Source organism: Xenopus laevis, chromosome 5L (genome assembly GCF_017654675.1).
Source record: "Xenopus laevis strain J_2021 chromosome 5L, Xenopus_laevis_v10.1, whole genome shotgun sequence".
Taxonomy (NCBI): domain Eukaryota; kingdom Metazoa; phylum Chordata; class Amphibia; order Anura; family Pipidae; genus Xenopus; species Xenopus laevis.
In genome coordinates this window covers 24,133,099-24,151,330 of record NC_054379.1, presented here as the reverse complement: position 1 = coordinate 24,151,330, position 18,232 = coordinate 24,133,099, and the positions used below count along the sequence as shown (strand labels likewise).

Sequence of the window (18,232 nt, the reverse complement as noted above, 5' to 3'; positions counted from 1 at the left end):
CTTAAGCTATTTCTAGACTATAATGCCCAGTGTCCTCTGCCAGGCTCCCTAAGGTATCCAAAGTGCATGTGGTTTAGTGCTAGGGCTAGCAATTTATGCCTGGTTGCTACTAGGGTTTGCCACCTGGCCGGTATCTTACCGGCCTGGCTGGTAAAAATTATAGTTGATCCCAATGTTATTAATAGGGAAAAAAGATAAATATATAGGAAGGCATTTTTTTCAGGTATTTTTTTCCAGAAAAGGTGGAAACCCTAGTTGCTACCCATTTATGTACAGACTGGCAGGTAGGCCCACAGTTGGCAAATATAGGGTTAATAAGCAGAGGCTGCAGGGAAAGTTAAAGGGACAGAGGACAGCTGTTCCCAGCCTAGCGGGCAGTTGTCGGCCCTCATCAGAGCGAATGGGACAGGCCATATTTAAAGAGCCAGGTGGAAGCCTGAGCATCTTCTGTGAGTCTCCCAGCTGGTTTTGTGTGCAGATCCATAGGCAGCTCCTGCCCAACACTGAGGTAAGACCCTACCCTTGTGCTCCGGCAATCCCCTTAGCACAGGACATAGGCAATGGCACATGGGGCAAAAACAGACTTTCTTTCTCTTGATTATTGTCTTATTAGCCATTGCACTAATGTGTTTAGGCCATTGCCACTAGGGCAATGGATGGGGGGGTGATTTCAGACCCCCTTCTGAAGTGCTCAGAATCATCATATGTGCCATTGTCTTCAGAGTGCAGTTAAACCCTGGAACTCCCCTGTGGATTGCAGCTGGAGGTAGGTATCCAAGAAAGAGAATAAAGAAGTGATGTAATAATTGATTTGACTGTACAATAAGGGGCATATTTATTATCATGTGTAGAACAAAATTCACTGAAAAAATAGAATAAAAAGTGGTGTAAAATAAATGGCAAATTTATGGTGTGTGTAATATTTACGCCATGCGAACGCCAGATTTACTGCCATTATTTTACATTGCTTCCGTTGGAAGTTACTCTAAGTTAAAACACAAATAATACAAATTTTGCACCATTTTTTGTGCTGTTTTTTTACTTGGCTAAACCTGGCGATGTGTGATGTATTATCGTGCTGTTTTTTTTACACAGCATTATAAACAAGCCCCTAACTGTACATCTTTGACATCAGAGGGCTCTGAGGACATGAGTACAGTAGAAGTAATGCAGAGAATATGAGCTTGTTACTGTATAGTAGAAGTAATGGAGAGAATATGAGCTCATGGTTATAAGAACATAAAGCTCCCAGGTTATATATATATTGGATGGGTTGTGGCTGTTGCAATTCCATGAGTGAGTCTCTATTTCTCCTTCAGGACTTCCAGTAGTCACACTATGCCAGTCCCATTCCTGCTGATTCGTACCCTCCTGGTTCGTGCTGCAGGCAGTAGGCTAGCAGTCTCAGGTGCCCGACAACTCACAAAGGGAGCACGTTGGGCAAGAGCTCGCCTCCTCATTCTTCTGCAGAGGCTCTGGGACCGTCTGACATCAGAAGAAACCCGCCAGGCACTGCTGAGTTGTGTTCTGTGCTTACTGAATCTGAAACACAAGTCCAACACCTAGGAGCCAGGACGTTAGAGGGGTCCCAGCCCAGGACAGAGGGGCAACGTGTGCTGAGACCCAAAGACAAGCAGTGCAGAGACTCCAGCAGGTGAGCTCCAAACTCAGCATAACATGTAAATTCAGCTTCCTCAGTATCAGTCAGTTATTGTTGCAGAGTGGGGTTGGGGGGGCTAGAGGTAGGTGCCTCATGTCATGATACTAGGAGAGGTAGGTACTTTAAGCAACTTCCCAATATTCATTCATTCTCACTGAGCTTATAGTTATGTTTATATGTCGTTACTATTGTATGTCTGTCTTTCCCTTTCTGTATTCCTGGTTCTAACTCTTAAAGGAACAGTAACGTCAAAAAATAAAAGTGTTTTAAAGTAATACAAATATAATGTGGTGTTGCCCTGCACTAGTAAAACTGCTGTGATTGCTTAGGAAACACTACTATAGTTCATATAAACAAGCTGCTGTGTAGACATGGGGGCAGCCATTCAAAGAACAAAAGGCTCAGGTTACGCAGCAGATAAGCTCTGTAGAACATAATGTTATCTGTTATCCATTATTTATCCTGTGCCATATAGCCTTTTTTTTCAATTTCCACCATTGCTACACAGCAGCTTGTTTATATGAACTATACTAGCATTTCTGAAGCAAGCAGATCAGTCTTACCAGTGCAGGGAAACTGTACATTATATTTTCATTACTTTAAAACACTTTCATTTTTTTTGGTGTTACTGTTCCTTTAAAACGGTGTAGTAGAATTCAGTTCTCCTACAGGTCTGTCATTCTGTTGGCTTCTGCTACATTGTTTAAGGAGTCAGAACCAGCAGTGGGGATGCACCTTGAACTTTCTGTGTATTAGACCAGGGGATGGGGATGTACCCTGGACTCTCTGTATAAGGAAAGGGGAGGGGAGCAGAAATGACAGCCCCCCTGCCCCACTCCTAGGAATGCAGAGCAGCTGTATCCCACACACAGGATGTGCCTCTCTCTGTTTGAGGCTCCGTCTCATAGCTCAGTGGGAGAGACGCGTGTATCCCAGCAGGGATGCGGGAGCTGGGGTTGGACCCAGTCTGCACTGCGTGAGTGGGCACTGCTTGGGGTCTTTGCCCATGTTGGACCCTGCATTGAGTGAGTACATACTGATAAAAGTCTGTGCCAATCACACAGGGTACTGCTGGAGGTCTGTGCCAGTGTGAGAGGGCAGTGCATGATGGCTGTGTCAATGCATTCAGCTTCTGATGAGTTTGTGCCGATACTAGTGACTGTAAATAGTGTTATGGTGAGTGTTACTGTGAGTGCTTAGGCTCTGAGTTACTGGGCTGTGCCTGGGTGAGTCTGTGCCAATATGAGTAAGCACTCAGTGCCTGAGTTCTGCACCATGCTTGGGTTCTGTGCCAATGTGAGTGTGCAATGCCCAGAGTCTATACCTGTGTAATGCATGGACAGTGTCTGTGGGGGTCTAGCTTCGGTTCCAGTATTACTGGGCAGTGTTTGAGATCTGTGCCAGTGAGTGGATGGGTGCTATGTGGTGATTGTGCCATTTGTTTGAAGTTCATGTCACTGATGCTGTGCCAATTCTTGGGTTGTCTGCAGGGGACAGTGAGGAACATGCCACAGAGTGTGATGAGGAAAGCTCAGCCCTTCACAATTGGGACAAAACTTTCATTACCGAAATATCCAGTGGTTGGTACTTTGGACAGTGGCCCCCTGCCTCTGAATGAGCGGGTATCACAGTACCTGGCACAAGCTTGCCCTACAGGCCACACTTACGCATCACAATGTGCCAGTCCCACTGGGACAGTATCTGAGCACTGTGTCCTGGCACGTTCTATCAGGAAAATCACCCTCTCCAGCCCGAGATCCCCTCCTAGTGGTGAGGCAGTAGGAGTCCATCAGCAATACTCCAGGGGCAACTATAACAATAACAACAGCCGGGCACTCAGGGATGGCTCCCCGAGAGCATTGTGCCAGTGGGCAGTACCCATACCAAGAATATCTGGAGGGGAAGACCTTAGGCCAGACTGTTTCAAGGTAAGTGCTTGCTTTTGCTATTGTGTTTTTGTATGTATCTGTCACTAGGCTGTATGTGTGTGTGTCTGAGCTTCTGCCTGGATGTGTGTTGGAATTCTACTCCAACAGAAACTAAAGGGCCATAGATTGGGCCACACATAAGGACCAAGTCCTCCAAATACTAATTCAAGTACTGTTTCTGGGCTGAGCGCAGCTAGTAATGACTGATCAGTATCCGCTCATATGGACACCAGAGCTTCCCAATTGATTCAGAGTGGGGGAGTCACAGGGAGTGTTCCCTGGGAGTGTTCCTAATGGGTGAGACCATAATTAGGGCAAATCTTTGTGGGGGAGATTGTATGGTTATCGAGTTGGGGTGATCCAACTCAGTATATTATATGGAGAGTAGGGTGCCACCTGGCAAGTAAAAATGATTGTCTGTGCCAATGTCATTAATAGGGAAGAAAGTTAAAAATATAGGAAAGGGTGTCAACCAGAGGGTCTGAGCAGTTAGTGTACGTAAGATGGGCAGCGGGGGCAGTGTACAAATCAATATGTATGTATGTATATTTGCATGAGGGAATAATCTATGTGTATATGTGAGAATACTGGGGACACTGGCATGTGTATACATGAGAGTACCGGGGGGAACTTGGGGATACTGGCGTGTGTATATGTGAGAGCACTGGGGATACAGGCGTGTGTTTATGTGAGAGCACTGGGGATACTGGTGTGTGTATATGTGAGAGCACTGTATATACTGGTGTGTGTATATGTGAGAGCACTGGGGATACTGGTGTGTGTATATGTGAGAGCACTGGGGATACTGGCGTGTGTATATGTGAGAGTACTGTATATACTGGTGTGTGTATATCTGAGAGCACTGGGGATACTGGTGTGTGTATATGTGAGAGCACTGTATATACTGGTGTGTGTATATGTGAGAGTACTGTATATACTGGTGTGTGTATATGTGAGAGCACTGGGGATACTGGTGTGTGTATATGTGAGAGCACTGTATATACTGGTGTGTGTATATGTGAGAGTACTGTATATACTGGCGTGTGTATATGTGAGAGTACTGTATATACTGGTGTGTGTATATGTGAGAGCACTGGGGATACTGGTGTGTGTATATGTGAGAGCACTGTATATACTGGTGTGTGTAGATGTGAGAGCACTGGGGATACTGGCGTGTGTATATGTACTGTACTGGGGGGACTTGGGTGTGTATAAGAGAGAGAACTGGGGGCACAAGGGTTTGCATATGTGAGAGTAATGGGGGCCATGGGGATGTGTATATGTGAGAGCACTGGGGGGGGACATGGTGGTATGTATATGTAAGAGCACTGGGGGCATAGGGGTGTGTATATGTGAGTGCACTGTGGGGGACACCTGTGTGCGGAGGAGTAGGAGTCTTTTTTTTCTGCTCAGATTTTGGTGTGAATTAGAGGTCAGTTCTATCTTTCCTTCTGTAATACGAAAACCCTCTCCTCTGGGGGTCAGATCTGCACGTGGGTTTGGTACCAGGGAGCCCCTAATGTGCTGATAACAGGACAAGGAGTGGGAAGCAACCTGCACCCCTTCACTGCCAGGCTGGGTCATAACAGAATTCATGGCCAGTGGCATGGAAAGAGCTGTAAGCCAGTAAGGGTTAACCCTGTGTTGGCTGGCTGCCCTGGGCTGGGAAGCAGGAAGGGTGATGTAATGTGGAGCCTGACATAATGTGATGGATGGAGCTTTAACTCCTTTCTCCCTCATAGCCACAGGCACTGAGCTGTGATCTCATCCTTCGGGAGATTCCCTGGGGCCCTTTCCTGCACAGAGATGGGGGGCTGTGCATGTTCAGCAAACTCCCTCCCTCCACTGCTCCATATTGTCCTGAATCAGTTTAACCCCTGACAAAAACTGTTCAAAAAAGACTCAAAAATAAGATTGAAGGATTGCTGGGAGTTGTAATTCAAGAAGGCAAACAACTCTATATCCCTAAGTACTTATATTAGGCCAAATTTTCCTGTCGAGAGAGACCCAGGAAAAGTCGTGTGCTGGACAGTATTGGTTGGACCAGTTGATCTGGTTGTAGAAAAATTGGGTGCTGGGCAGTATTAGTTGGTACAGTTCATCTGGTAGCAGGGAAGTTGGGTGCTGGGCAGTATTGGTTGATGCAGTGGATCTGTGGGTGGGAAAGTTGGGTGTTGGGCAGTTTTAGTTGGTACAGTAGATCTGGGGGTAGGGCCATTTGGCACTAGGCAGTATTGGTTGGTACCACTGATCTGGTGCTATGAAGGTTGAGTGCTGAGACATCAGTTCAGTGGATATCAGTGTAAACTTACTGTAGGTAACTGTGGGTCTGGGTGCACATGCCCCAAACCTTCAGTAGAGGGAGTTTGCACAGGAATACACAATTGTAAACTGGTACAAATCCAGACTAGTTGAAACTAAGAACCATAAATTATAGTTTAAAAGAATGTGAATGTATTTTATTTTCATTATGAATATATAAGAAAAAAAAGTCTTCCGCATGTCATGTCACCAAAGGACACTTAATCATAAGTTGGGTGCTGGGCAGTATTAGTTGATACAGTAGATGTAGTAGTAGGAAAGCTGGGTGCTGGCCAGTATTGGTTGGTGCAATTGATCTGGGGGGGTAAGGAAGTTGGGTGCTGGGCTAAATTAGTCCATACAGTTGATCTGGTGATAGAGAAGTTGGGTGCTGGATTAGTTGGTACAGTAGATATGGTGGTAGGAAAGTTGGGTGCTGGCCAGTATTATTGTTACAGTAGATATGGAGATATGGTGGTGGGAAAGTTGGATGCTGGGAAGTATTGGTTGCTGCAGTTGATCTGGTGGTAGGATGTTTGAGTGCTGGGCAGTATTGATTGGTGCAATTGTTCTAGTGGTAGGAAAGATTTTTGCAGGGCAGTATTAGTTGGTACAATTAATTTGGGGTGGAAAAGTTGGATGCTGGGTAGTATTGTATGGTACATTACACCTGGTTGTAGGGTAGTTTGGCACTGGACAGTATCGGTTGTTGCAATTGATCTGGTGGCAGGAAAGAGTGGCATTGATTGGCACTGTTCTTGCAGGGGATACTTGCTGTTAGCAGGTGGCACAGAGGTTTTTGCTTTGGGCATTAGTGGCAATAGGCTGGACTCTCAAGCTGGGGTGGGGGAGGCAGTGAAAAGAGAGAGGCCCGGACACTACCTTTCAGCTGACTGAGTCTTTATCGTTCTCTTCTAGATTCTCGATCCAGAGGAGATTTACGGGACCCCCCTCTCCCTGCCGCTCCCACCCTGACTGTGTCTGACACTTTTACATTGGAAGCTCTTTGGGGCTCAGTATTCCATTTTTATATTCAGCAACTCGTTACAGATTGATGATTATTTTTATACTGGTTTACTTTTGTTATTGTGCCATTTGTGCTACTTGCCCCCTCCTCCTATGTGCAATAATCTGAGGCATTTGCTGTGATGAATGTTTGTCATTTAATAAATAGGTGATCTGTATATCCTGTCTCTGACCCTCTTTTACTTGCCCTTACTTCTGCTGCTTGGCACTTGGACATTCCACATTGGCATCAGTTTGTTACTGACACCTGACCCCTCAGAGTCACAATTTTCCATGTATTTTCCAATGTCCATTCATTCCTCATTCTCACTGGGTTTATAGTTATGTGTAACTGTCATCGTTTCTGTCTGTCATTGTGTGTCTGTCCGATCTCCTGGTCTGTAAATCAATTAGCATTGTTTAAGGAGCCAGAGCCTGCAGTTCAGTGAGCAGAAAGGGACAGACAGTAGCAATGACAATGACACATAACTATAGAAATAAATGGATATTGGGAATAAACTTAGAAAAATGGATGAGATTTCCGCCACTACACTACATCAAAGATAAAAGTGTTTTAAAGTTAGGTTACACAGCAGATAAGCTCTGTAGAACATAATGGTATTATCTGTTATCTACTATTTAACCTGTGCCATATAGACTTTTCCATTTCCGCCATTGCTACACAGCAGCTTGTTTATATGAACTATAGCAGTGTTTCTGAAGCAAAAAGATTAGTTTTACCAGTGCTGGGCAATTGTACATGATATTTTCATTACTTTAAAACACTTTCATTTTTTGGTGTTACTGTTCCTTTAATGACTACTCTGCACCCTAGCACCGGGCACAGCTCAATGCAGGGAAAGTTATCAGAAAAAGAAAAAAGAGGGCATAAAACCTGGGATCTCAGCAGCAGAGAGGCTTGAGCTGAGTTGGTGGGGAAAGGATGATGGGAATTTTAGTTTTGCAGCAGATGTAGTAGTTAGGAATGGGATTATGGGACAGTAGGAATGGACATTAATACTAAATATATTTAGCCGCCCTAGCACCCTGTCCCTGAATATGCTTTAAACTAAAAGTACACTATGCCTTTAAATATGTTCTCTTATGTGGCCTCCACCCAAGTACAGTCTTAGGGGAAAGGCCAAGAAAGCTGTAGCCTGGGGCACTCCAGCTTTGCGAGGGGCCCTTGCTCATAGTATCTTCTAGGTAAAAGTACAGATTCCAGGTTTACTGAAATATGTCGGTATTTGCCTGTGCCCCCTGAGCTCTCATTATTAATGCTGTAAACTCCCAGACAAAGGATCACAGGAAAGGCAAAGCAGTTTCTTCCTATAAAAACATCATAGATCTGTCCCTGCTTATTCAGGGGAGGAGTATCATCCTATTTCTATGCCATTGTAGCATATCTGGTGGCTCTTATGTGCATTATGGGAATGATGTTCCTGACTGTATATTCCTGTAAGTGGACCCATATGAGAACCGGCATGAGAAATATTGGGAAAAATATTGCAATAGAAATATACTTTAAATAAATGCACAGGGAATCGTTAAACAAGGCAGAGTCATGGGTTGCCATCTGCCCAGTAATTTATTCATCTGGCCAGTAATGATGCTTGATTCCAGTGATAAGCAAACCTTTAAAGCAAGTGAATGTAAAATTGTCGAGAGTGCTATTCTAAATGCTTTTGTAATTTACATGAATAATTTATTTTCTTTTTATTCCAAGATCTTAATGATGCCTGTGCTGTTAATATGAATGAATTTTATCCCAACAGCGCCACCTGCTGGTCAGTTTCTGACCAGTCTGACCACCAAGTATTCAAGGAAGTTGTCAGGAGCAAGAAAGAGGCTGCTCTGATGTTCTTCTGCTTAGGAAAGATTTGAGAAATGGTTTCTATTTTTTCTCCAAAGCAGAAGAACATCAGAGCAGCAACTTTATTTCTCCTGACAACTTCCTTAACTACTTGGTGGTCAGACTGGTGGAAAAATTGACCAGCAGGTGGCACGGTTGGTAGAAAGGTAATTCATATTAATAGCACAAGCATCCCTTAATATCTTGGAATAAAAAGAAAATAAATAATGAATGTAAATTGCACAATTTCTTAGAATTGCACGCTCGTCAATTTTACACTGACTTATTTTGAAGGTTTACTTATCCTTTAAAGGGGTTGTTCACCTTTAAATTAACTTTTAGTATGATGTAGAGAGTAAAATTTTGAGACAATTTGGAACTGGGTTTTGAGTTATTTAGCTTTTTATTCAGCAGATCTCCAGTTTGTAATTTCAGCAATGTGGTTGTTAGGGTCCAAATTACCCTAGCAACCATGCATTGAATAAGAGACTGTAATATGAATAGGAGAGGGCCTGAATAGAAAGATGAGTAATAAAAAGTAGCAATAACAATACATTTGTTTTTTTTAATGGGGTCAGTAGTCGCCAGGCGACAAAATCTCCCCGAATCTCCTCGTGTGGACTAGCCCTTAAAGGAAAACTATACCCCCCAAACAATGTAGGTCTCTATTAAAAGATACTGAGTAAAACATCTCATATGTAAAACCCTGCTTCATGTAAATGAACCATTATCATAATAATATACTTATTTAGTAGTATGTGCCATTGGGTAATCATAAATAGAAAATTGCCATTTTAAAAAATAAAGGCTGCCCCCTGAGATCGTAAGATTCACTGTGCACACATACAAACCACATGTAAGGTCACATGAGCCAATTAACAGACAGAGTTCTGCCTTTTGCTTCCTCACTTCTTCCTGTTACAGTTAGTGTTGTAGTATTTCTGGTCAGGTGATCTCTGAGGCAGCACAGATAGAGTCACGAAATGGTGGTTCAAGGCAAGAGATGTAAAAGGGCAATATTTATGTAAATATATATTCCAGTTTGGTAAGATTCTTTAATATGTCATTCAATTTGATATAAACTATCTGTTGATTAAGTATTCATTTTGGGGGTATAGTTTTCCTTTAATAAGGAACTAGCCAACAGCCCGTATATGCCTTGGTAAGTCCACTATGATGTCTGGTACAAAATGTACCAATTATTTTCCCAGAATGCTTTGTTCTTTACCCGTCATGCCAAGTACTGCTGGCCTTTAGCAGGGGGGTGCACTTTAAGCCACTAAGGGCATTATGGAAGGATTTCCTGGGAAAATGCCTGGCACTTTGAAACATTATTATAAACCCTTGGCTAATCCTGTACACCCACTATTGACTAATTAGGGTGGTAAGTGTACTTTTGGGTACAGGTTAAATTGGTCAGTGCATTGGTTAATGCCTCTGGCTTGCAAGCTTGGCATAATTACCCCCTCCTGGTATTGAATTAATCATCCTTAATATCAGGACACTACCTACAGTCATAGTCAATATCCATATAATGTCTTAGTGAACATGACATGGAAACGAAGGTGCCACATTGTAAGCACGTCCCACATTCGTATGTTAGCTGCTAAGGTTGAACAAACACTTCACTAAAATCTCCTCTTGTTAGGAAGGCAAAAATATCTGAATGTCTCCAGTTTGCCCCAGAGAGGGTGAAGTTCCCTCCAGAGCAAGGCACTGGGGCAAATTGTAATAGCACCAGTCCCTGCATCAGCTCTGTATCTGTAATCTTGTATTTTCTACCTTGCTAAAAAGGCAGCTGACCCATCACTATATCTGATGTACCTACCAGTACTTCTTTTTCAGTGGAGAATCCCACAACTCCTAGTTCTCCCTGTAACAACACTTCCCCTTCAGAAGAGCCTTTACACTAATCTGATTGGCTCCTTCTTGCCCCCTGGAAGGAATAAGGCATTGCAAAGTTTATTGTACACCACCATATATAAATATAATTGTAGAACAGAAACATATTTGTCTTTCAAGAAACCCAAATCAGCAAATGACACAGAGTCTAGAAGCTGTGGCTATGTGAAAAGACAAATCATATTTTTTCTACCTAGTGGCAAAAATATTGCATGATATTGTGCTGACTTAAAAGGGGAGCAGGCTCCATGGCTAGAGGTCACATAATCCAGACCAAGGAGCACTATGCGCTCAGGGCTAGTGATAAGCGAATTTGTCCCATTTTGAAAAATTTGCGAAACTGATAAAGAATTTGTGAATGCTAAAAAATGCGCAAAACGCATAGAAGCCAATATGTGCATGACAATTTTCTCGCTCCAAATGCATTAAAGGCAATGGTTGTGGTGATTTATTTCTTCTCTGGGACTTTTTTGACCAAATTAATTAAAGTCAATGGGCGTTTTTTTCTTTCAGCAAATTTTTTTGTCTCTGCAACATTTTTGTCTTGGCATCTTTTTTTGCAGCGGCAAATTTTTCTGCGGCAAATTTTTGCCCCAGTTTCGCAAAAAAATGTGCAGATGGCGAAATGCGGAAGTTCGCCGCAAATCCATGGCTGCCGAAAAAATTTGCTTACTACTCACTTACTCACTACTCAGTGCCATTATTTTGGGCCTACAGATACTGACTGGACAATAGCGGCCAAGCTCATTTTGTAAAGTCTCTAAAACAATGAGAAGTGGAGGAGAAATGTTTTCTTTGCAGATTTAGTACTGGCCACAAACTTGTCCGGAGCCTGTTCTGGAAGGGTGCAGCAAGGAACGAAATAAAGAGTAGCACAAAGCAGGTACCAGTCCAAAATAACCTCCTCAGTTTCTTCCCTGTCCATAATATGCTGAGACTTTAACCATAAGTCAAGTGCCACAGTGCAGCCCTTAATCTCACTCTAACCCTAACCCTGCCCCCTCTGGCTTCTCCACTCTTCCTTTATGCTGGGAGTTTGTAGTAACTTTAAGATTCTTAATTATTTGCTGAGCCCCAGGGAACTGTGGGTATAACCTACCCCTTTCCTCTGTCTCTTTGCATTTTGTTCAGAGTACCATGTCCCAGCTACACAGGGATGGTGCCTTCCCATAAATCTTACTGTATCAAGTTGATTGTATTCTGTGTGCCCCCAGGGTCCTTTTGACCCTCTGGCCTCCCCAATGTGCTGCCCACTTGAATGAACAGAACCTCAGCTCAGTAAGATCTTTATACAAAGAAGACTGGAGCTTTGGAGCCTACGGACTGATCTCATCCAGACTGTCTGAAGGTCACAGTACTCACCCTTCACCCAGTCATGGAAAATTACTGAGAGGAAAATGCTGGATTCATCCAAACTTCCCCCTTTGCCTCAAATGAGAATAATATGGGATTATATTTTATCTCTACTGAGTCCATAACTCACATTCATAACATTGATGCATTACTACAGGGAGATTAACTCCACAACAGCCTGTAAAGGTGAGGCTTGGGGGAAAGACACAGGGAAGCAGCGGAACATTCACCAGTCACACCCTCTAATAAGGTTGGAATCAGGGCCAGAACTTCTAGGTGGTGGATGGATTAGTTCCTAGGGATCTGTGTCTGTACAGTTCAGTTAGGGCAGCAAAGGATCGGCATTGGTATAACTGGGTAAAAGCAGCATGGAGGGAAAGCAGCATGGAGTCAGAGATAGTATGCAGCACACCCTTGAGTGTACTTTTGCTGTGTATTAATGCGATGTGTGACCAGGCTAAAACTGCTTGTAGTGTGCCTCGGACCCCCGTGTACCCATGCAGCAGGATAATCAGCCAGACAAGTTTCTTTGCAGTAACATAAACTTCTTTATTAACAGAGAACTGTTGCAATGGAGTTGTTCACAGGTACTTAGATGTTCACAGGCATAATAGGATAGCTTCAAACATCAATATTCCCTCCAGGGGGTATAAGGGGCTCCAGGTGAGCTAATATCCAATTTATCAAAGTAACAGCAATAATAGACTTAGGAGATAGTTACAACTCTCACTAGGCACTATCCCTCCGGATGCACACTAAGGCTTGGATTTCTCAGCCTTGGGCCTTGGTATCTTGGCACCGGACTTGGTCCTCACCTCACCCACTGTATTCAGCCTGGGGTCTTGGGTCTTGGCACCCTATCTGGTTCTCAACTCACCCACTGTAGTCCCTGCTCTAGTGGTTCACATACCACGGGGTCCTAACCCCACTATTTCTCCTCGTTGGAGCCACATCTGCTCACTAGCTACCCTGTGCTGACTCTCACTCCTAGAGTGACTATTACCGTATTCACTATCACTAACTCACACTTAACTTCACCGGCAGACCTGGACCTGTAGTACCTCTCAGTGAGGCAAAGTCCCAGGACAGACCCAGACCACATGGTGCTAAACCCCTTTATATTGACAAACAGTGCCATCTAGTGGGCAATCTCTGCAGTAACGTAACTAGAGGGGGGCGGGCCCTGGTGCGGGACGTGCAGCCAGCCCCCCTCCATGTATGATTTTCAGCCCGGATTTCAGTGGCGCACAAGCTGCCGGGGGCCCTGAGGGGGTGCGGGCCCTGGCCAGCTTGCGCCCCATGCTCCCCCAGTAGTTCCGCCACTGAATCTCTGTGAACTCGTGTGGACCCAGCAAGGGACATAGCTGCCTGAGATAACTAAAGGACCCTTAGGTGTTCAAATACTAAAGGGGAACTGCCTGAGTAATTTAACCCAAATCTCAGGGTCCCTACAAGTATAATAGGACTGAGATCAGGGCAGGCAGCAAGGGGTCAGAGATAGTTTAATTGGGTAGAGATCAGAGCTGGCAACACAGAATCACAGCTAGTGTATACAGATCAGAGAAGGCACCATACAATCACTTTGGATATAAAAGCATGAGATCAGGGCAGGCAGCATGGGGTCACATGATTTTAATGCCAGAGATTTCGGCAAGCAGCATGGGATGAGAGATGGTATAACATGGTAGAGATCAGGACAGGCAGCCCAAAATCACAAATAGCTTAACCGGATAGAGATCAGAGCAGACAGCACAGGATTTTTTGTGATATAAAAGCCAGAGATCCAGGCAAGAAGCAAAGCATCACTTTTGATATAAAAGCCAGAGATCCGGGAGGCAGCATGGGGTCAGATATAGTATAGCAGGATAGATATCAGGGCAGGCAGCAAAAAATATTGCAGAATGCATTACAGGATTGAGATCAGAGCAGGCAGCACAGGAGATGAGGTCAAACAGCATGAGGTCAGAGATGGTATAATAGGATAGAGATCAGAGCAGGCAGCAAAAAATCACAGATAGCATAACAAGATACAGATCAGAGCAGGTAGCACAGAATCACATATAATATTACAGAACAAAGACCAGAACAAGGTGCATCCAGCAAGCAGGGGCACTAGTAGATGATCAGGACTGGACTGGAGTTATTATTGAAGTTGTGAGGTCAGAGTAGGAATCAGTTGGAAATCCTGTGGGGCTTGTGGTGCTTAGACTTCTCATTGACATGTATTTGACTCTGCCTAATGTCTCTCACTTTAGAGCCTGGAACCCCCCTGCCTTGTCCTTCAGAGACCTAGTGCTCAGCCTTCAGCCTGCAGTAGAAATGATCTAATGGGACGGAGACCTACCGGCCTTGAGGATGGGGTGACTCAGCTCAGCCAGGACATAATCCAGGTAATATTTCTCTTGTACCTCCCCAAGATTTGGGATTGGCATACCTGGCACATGGTTCCATTTATAATAGCCTGTAATGGGCTATATATATATATATATATATATATATATATATATATATATATATATAATATATATATATATATATATATATATATATATATATATATATACCGTACACACAGAGGTAAGAACTCTAATGGACTAGAGGTGGCCCCAACCTGGCCCCATGAGTAGGCTTGCACCTGAAATTTTGAGAGTCCCCTTTTCTTCTCCCTCTATAACCACTTCTATATATTTGCTGGACATTGCTACTTAAGCCCTTAGCTGCTGACATTTTTCTTAAATGTTAAATATAACTTAAAGGGAAATTTTACTCGAAATGCTTTTTCCTAATGAAAAATATCGAATTCTAAGCAACTTCCCAATAGATTTTCACATAGTTCCCCTCCTGGTATCTTAATTGCCTGGCTTCTGCTACATTGTTTCAGGAGTCAGAACCAGCAGTGCAGAGAAGACAACTGGACAGACAGACAGTCACAGAAAATAGCAGTGGCAGTTACATATAATTACTGTATAAACCCAGTGAGAATAAGGAATGCATGGATATTGGAAAGTTGTTTAGAGCTACATTTTCTTTGATTAGGCAAAAACAGCTGTGAGTGAACATCCCCTTCAATAGATTTGGGAATGAAAGATTATTGAAACATACTAGACAAGGGTGTGGAGAGGAAGGATATGGGGGTGGGGGAGGGATACAGGAGGTTGCTAAGTTCCGTCCTGATGAAATCATTATTTTGGAAGAAATGTCTCAAAATAACTAGCTCCTCCCACCTGTTCCTTTGAGGGTTTAAGGAGCGTGTGAGAGTCCAGTCCCTTGGGATCCACAGTGCATTCTCTATAGTCTGCTCCACTGCTGGGAATCTTTTCAGTGCTTAGCGACTTACAGACTGTACTTAAACCCAACACCGCTAGGGGCCTGCTGACTGTACTTGCACCAGAACACTGCCAGGAGCCTACTGACTGCATTTGCACCCCAAACTGTCAGAAGCCTACTGACTGTACTTACCCCCAAACACTGGAGGGGCCCAATGACTGTACTTATACCCCAACACTCCCAGTTACCTACTTACTGTACATATACCACAACACTCTAGAGATGGGAGATTTTTTTTGCCTTGTTTTGCCGCAGAAATGACGCCCATAGACTTGCATGGTGTAGTGTGTCAAAAAATGATGCGCGTCAAAACATTTCGCCGCCCATAGACTTTAATGGCCATCTGCGACATTTCACTGGCGTTGAATTTTTGGCGAAACTAAATGGGTCAAATTCGCCAAGCCTACTCTCAGGTACCTACTCATTGAACTCACACCTCAACACTGCTAGGAGCCTACTGACTGTACTTATACCCCAATACTCACAGTTACCTAGTAACTGTACTTATACCCTAACACTCCCAGGAATTTACTGACTGTACTTACACCCAACACTTCTAAGATGCATTTGTATAAAACTACCCCAACCACAACTCCACGGTCTCTCTTGTGTGACCCCTGGGGCCAAACATGAAAATGTTTATAGCAACCAAAGTGGCCGTTTCTGTTTTGGGCCATACAATCCATGTCAGTGCAGGAGGTGGAATGTCACTCAGCTCATATCCCCTGATTTATTGCACAGGAATAAGCTGGATCAACACCACTTTTTTAAATAGTAGGTGTCCCTAACGGATGACCCTTGTCTTGTGGTCTTTTTCAGGCCCAAATGTGGGTTCGGGGGAGGCTCCGTGACCTTACGGACACCTGTGATGTGGCTTCACTCCCAGACGGGGATCAGCGGGCACAGACCACACAGAAGGACATGGCGCTATTTGAGGACACAATAGTGAAGCTGAACCAGGTAATGGGGGGGGGGCAGAGAACAGAAATTATACATTTTCAGTTTTTTAGATGACACATTTATACCTTCTATTTTATAGGCTGAGAAACCCAAGCATTTATACCTTTATTTTATAGTATGTCAAAGAGTGATAACCAGCCATCTGAGGGGTGCACTTCAGAGGGCTCATATACAAGGGCAAAACTGTGCCAATTTAAACATTGGTCCCAAAGGTGCTTGTTTTTATATGGCCTCCTCTATAGAAGCAATGGCATTTATACGCTCTACTACATAAGTCACATGGGGTAAAGTACAGGGCACATGGGTGCAAGGGAGTCCTGTCTCGTGGACAAATTATATGCAGTGTTCCCTTTTACTGGGTCAAATGCAAACTAAATAGGGGTAATAGAACAGTAGAATAGACAAGGAAAACAATGAATAGAAAATGGGACAGTGCAGCCGGGGAAGAAAGAAACAGGGAGAAAGGGTAATAATGTAGGGGCAGTATAAGTGAAGGAAATCTGGAGAAAAAGCAAATATTGTCAATCTTTGGATCCTTGTGATAACCCTGCTCAGCAAGTGGGTTTTTCAACAAAACCACTGACTCAAACTTCAGTTTGTTATTAAAGGGGAGTAGATCGGGAGCATATTCCTGCATGTGGGAGTATCCCTTTAATGGTGGGAAGCTGGTATATTTTGTGCTACATGTGAACATCATTTTCTTCCTGTTGGTTCTTCCTGGCTGTAGAGGAGTGAGTATTTCTGCAAGGGCGAAACCGAGAGTGCACATTCCATCAGGTTACAGCTTCAGGCTCTAAGAGACCAATGGCAGCTTCTAAAGCAAACTTTGACCAATCAAAAAAGAGCCCTGGGAGGAGCTAAGGCCCTGCAGGAGTTCAATAAGAAGGCAGATGAACTGGAGATGTGGATGAGAGAGAAGGTAATGTTCATAAACTGGAGGAACATTATGGAACATAACAGGAACTCCAATTTTTTTAAAGCGATACTGACATGTTCCTATGAAAATCTATAGGAATTTATTACTAAAAAGTAGCAGAAACTGAATATTTCTGGCTAAAAGTACCCAAAAACCTCCCACAGCCCAGCTATAATTACCTGAGCCAACACTCAGAGACGGCTTAAGGCTCCTCTGCAGTTGTCAGTCACATTAGGATGGAGGCAGCATCAGACTTTCATAGGCTGGAGTACTGTTTTAATTTTGGAATTTTCATAGGAACATGTTAAACAGCATCACTTTCCTTACACCCCTTCCCTTCTGCCCACTCCCATGTATTTTTATCATGGCTTTTTCTCTGTAAATTCCATTCTGCCCTCTTAACTTGCCAGGAAGAGAAGCCTTCAATGAGTCTCCTATTGGATGAGAACAATGACAAAATACAACTGACTCGTCGCATTCTCGACCTGAAACAGGTAATTTTGATAATGCCTCATTGTCTTTCTCTCCAAAGCTGTCTTTAAGGGGGTCAAAACAGCAGCAACCACTATTGCTGGGCCCACATTAGCATTTGTAAGAGCAGTTGTAAGAGAATAATAGGGAAAATAGAGAAAGAAAGAGTTTGTAGAATGCAATTTATATCGTAGGTTATTATGGAGACCATAGGGCAGGGAGGTGAGAGTAGGAAAATTTTTAGATAGGGGACGGGTAGGCAAGAATAGGGCAAAATTGAGACAGTAGAACAAGATTGAGACAGTAGGAAAAGATGTTACCATAGGGCAAGATGGAAACAGTAAGACAAGAGTAAAACAGTAGGGCAAATGGAGACTGTAAGACAAGATGGAGACTGTAAGACAAGATGGAGACAGAAGGCCAAGATAGAGACAACAGTGTTAAATGGTGACCATTGGTCAAAAAAAGTGTCAAAATGAGTGGATGGAGTTAGTATGAAAAGATGTAAACTCTAAAACAAATTGGTGGCACCACAGAGTCTGTTTTGCACTGGGCCA

General features: G+C 43.6%; 1 protein-coding gene across 5 annotated transcripts in view; it reads left to right on the top strand.

The window, feature by feature from the left end:
* Window positions 1–206: 206 nt before the first annotated feature.
* The window catches only part of LOC108716554 (spectrin beta chain, non-erythrocytic 5), a 36,468-nt gene continuing 18,442 nt past the window's right edge, over window positions 207–18,232 (top strand). Inside the window, exons 1-7 of one of the 5 annotated variants that reach the window (XM_018262752.2) lie at window positions 207–508; window positions 1,320–1,654; window positions 3,151–3,588; window positions 14,257–14,391; window positions 16,148–16,288; window positions 17,016–17,207; window positions 17,615–17,698. In XM_018262752.2, coding sequence (XP_018118241.1) covers window positions 3,166–3,588; window positions 14,257–14,391; window positions 16,148–16,288; window positions 17,016–17,207; window positions 17,615–17,698 — 975 coding nt within the window. In that variant the 5' untranslated portion in view covers window positions 207–508; window positions 1,320–1,654; window positions 3,151–3,165. Of the gene's footprint in view, window positions 509–1,319; window positions 1,655–2,486; window positions 2,686–3,150; window positions 3,589–14,256; window positions 14,392–16,147; window positions 16,289–17,015; window positions 17,208–17,614; window positions 17,699–18,232 lie in introns of those variants that run through there. The other 4 variants (XM_018262753.2, XM_018262751.2, XM_018262754.2 and 1 more) reach the window with 4 other exon arrangements.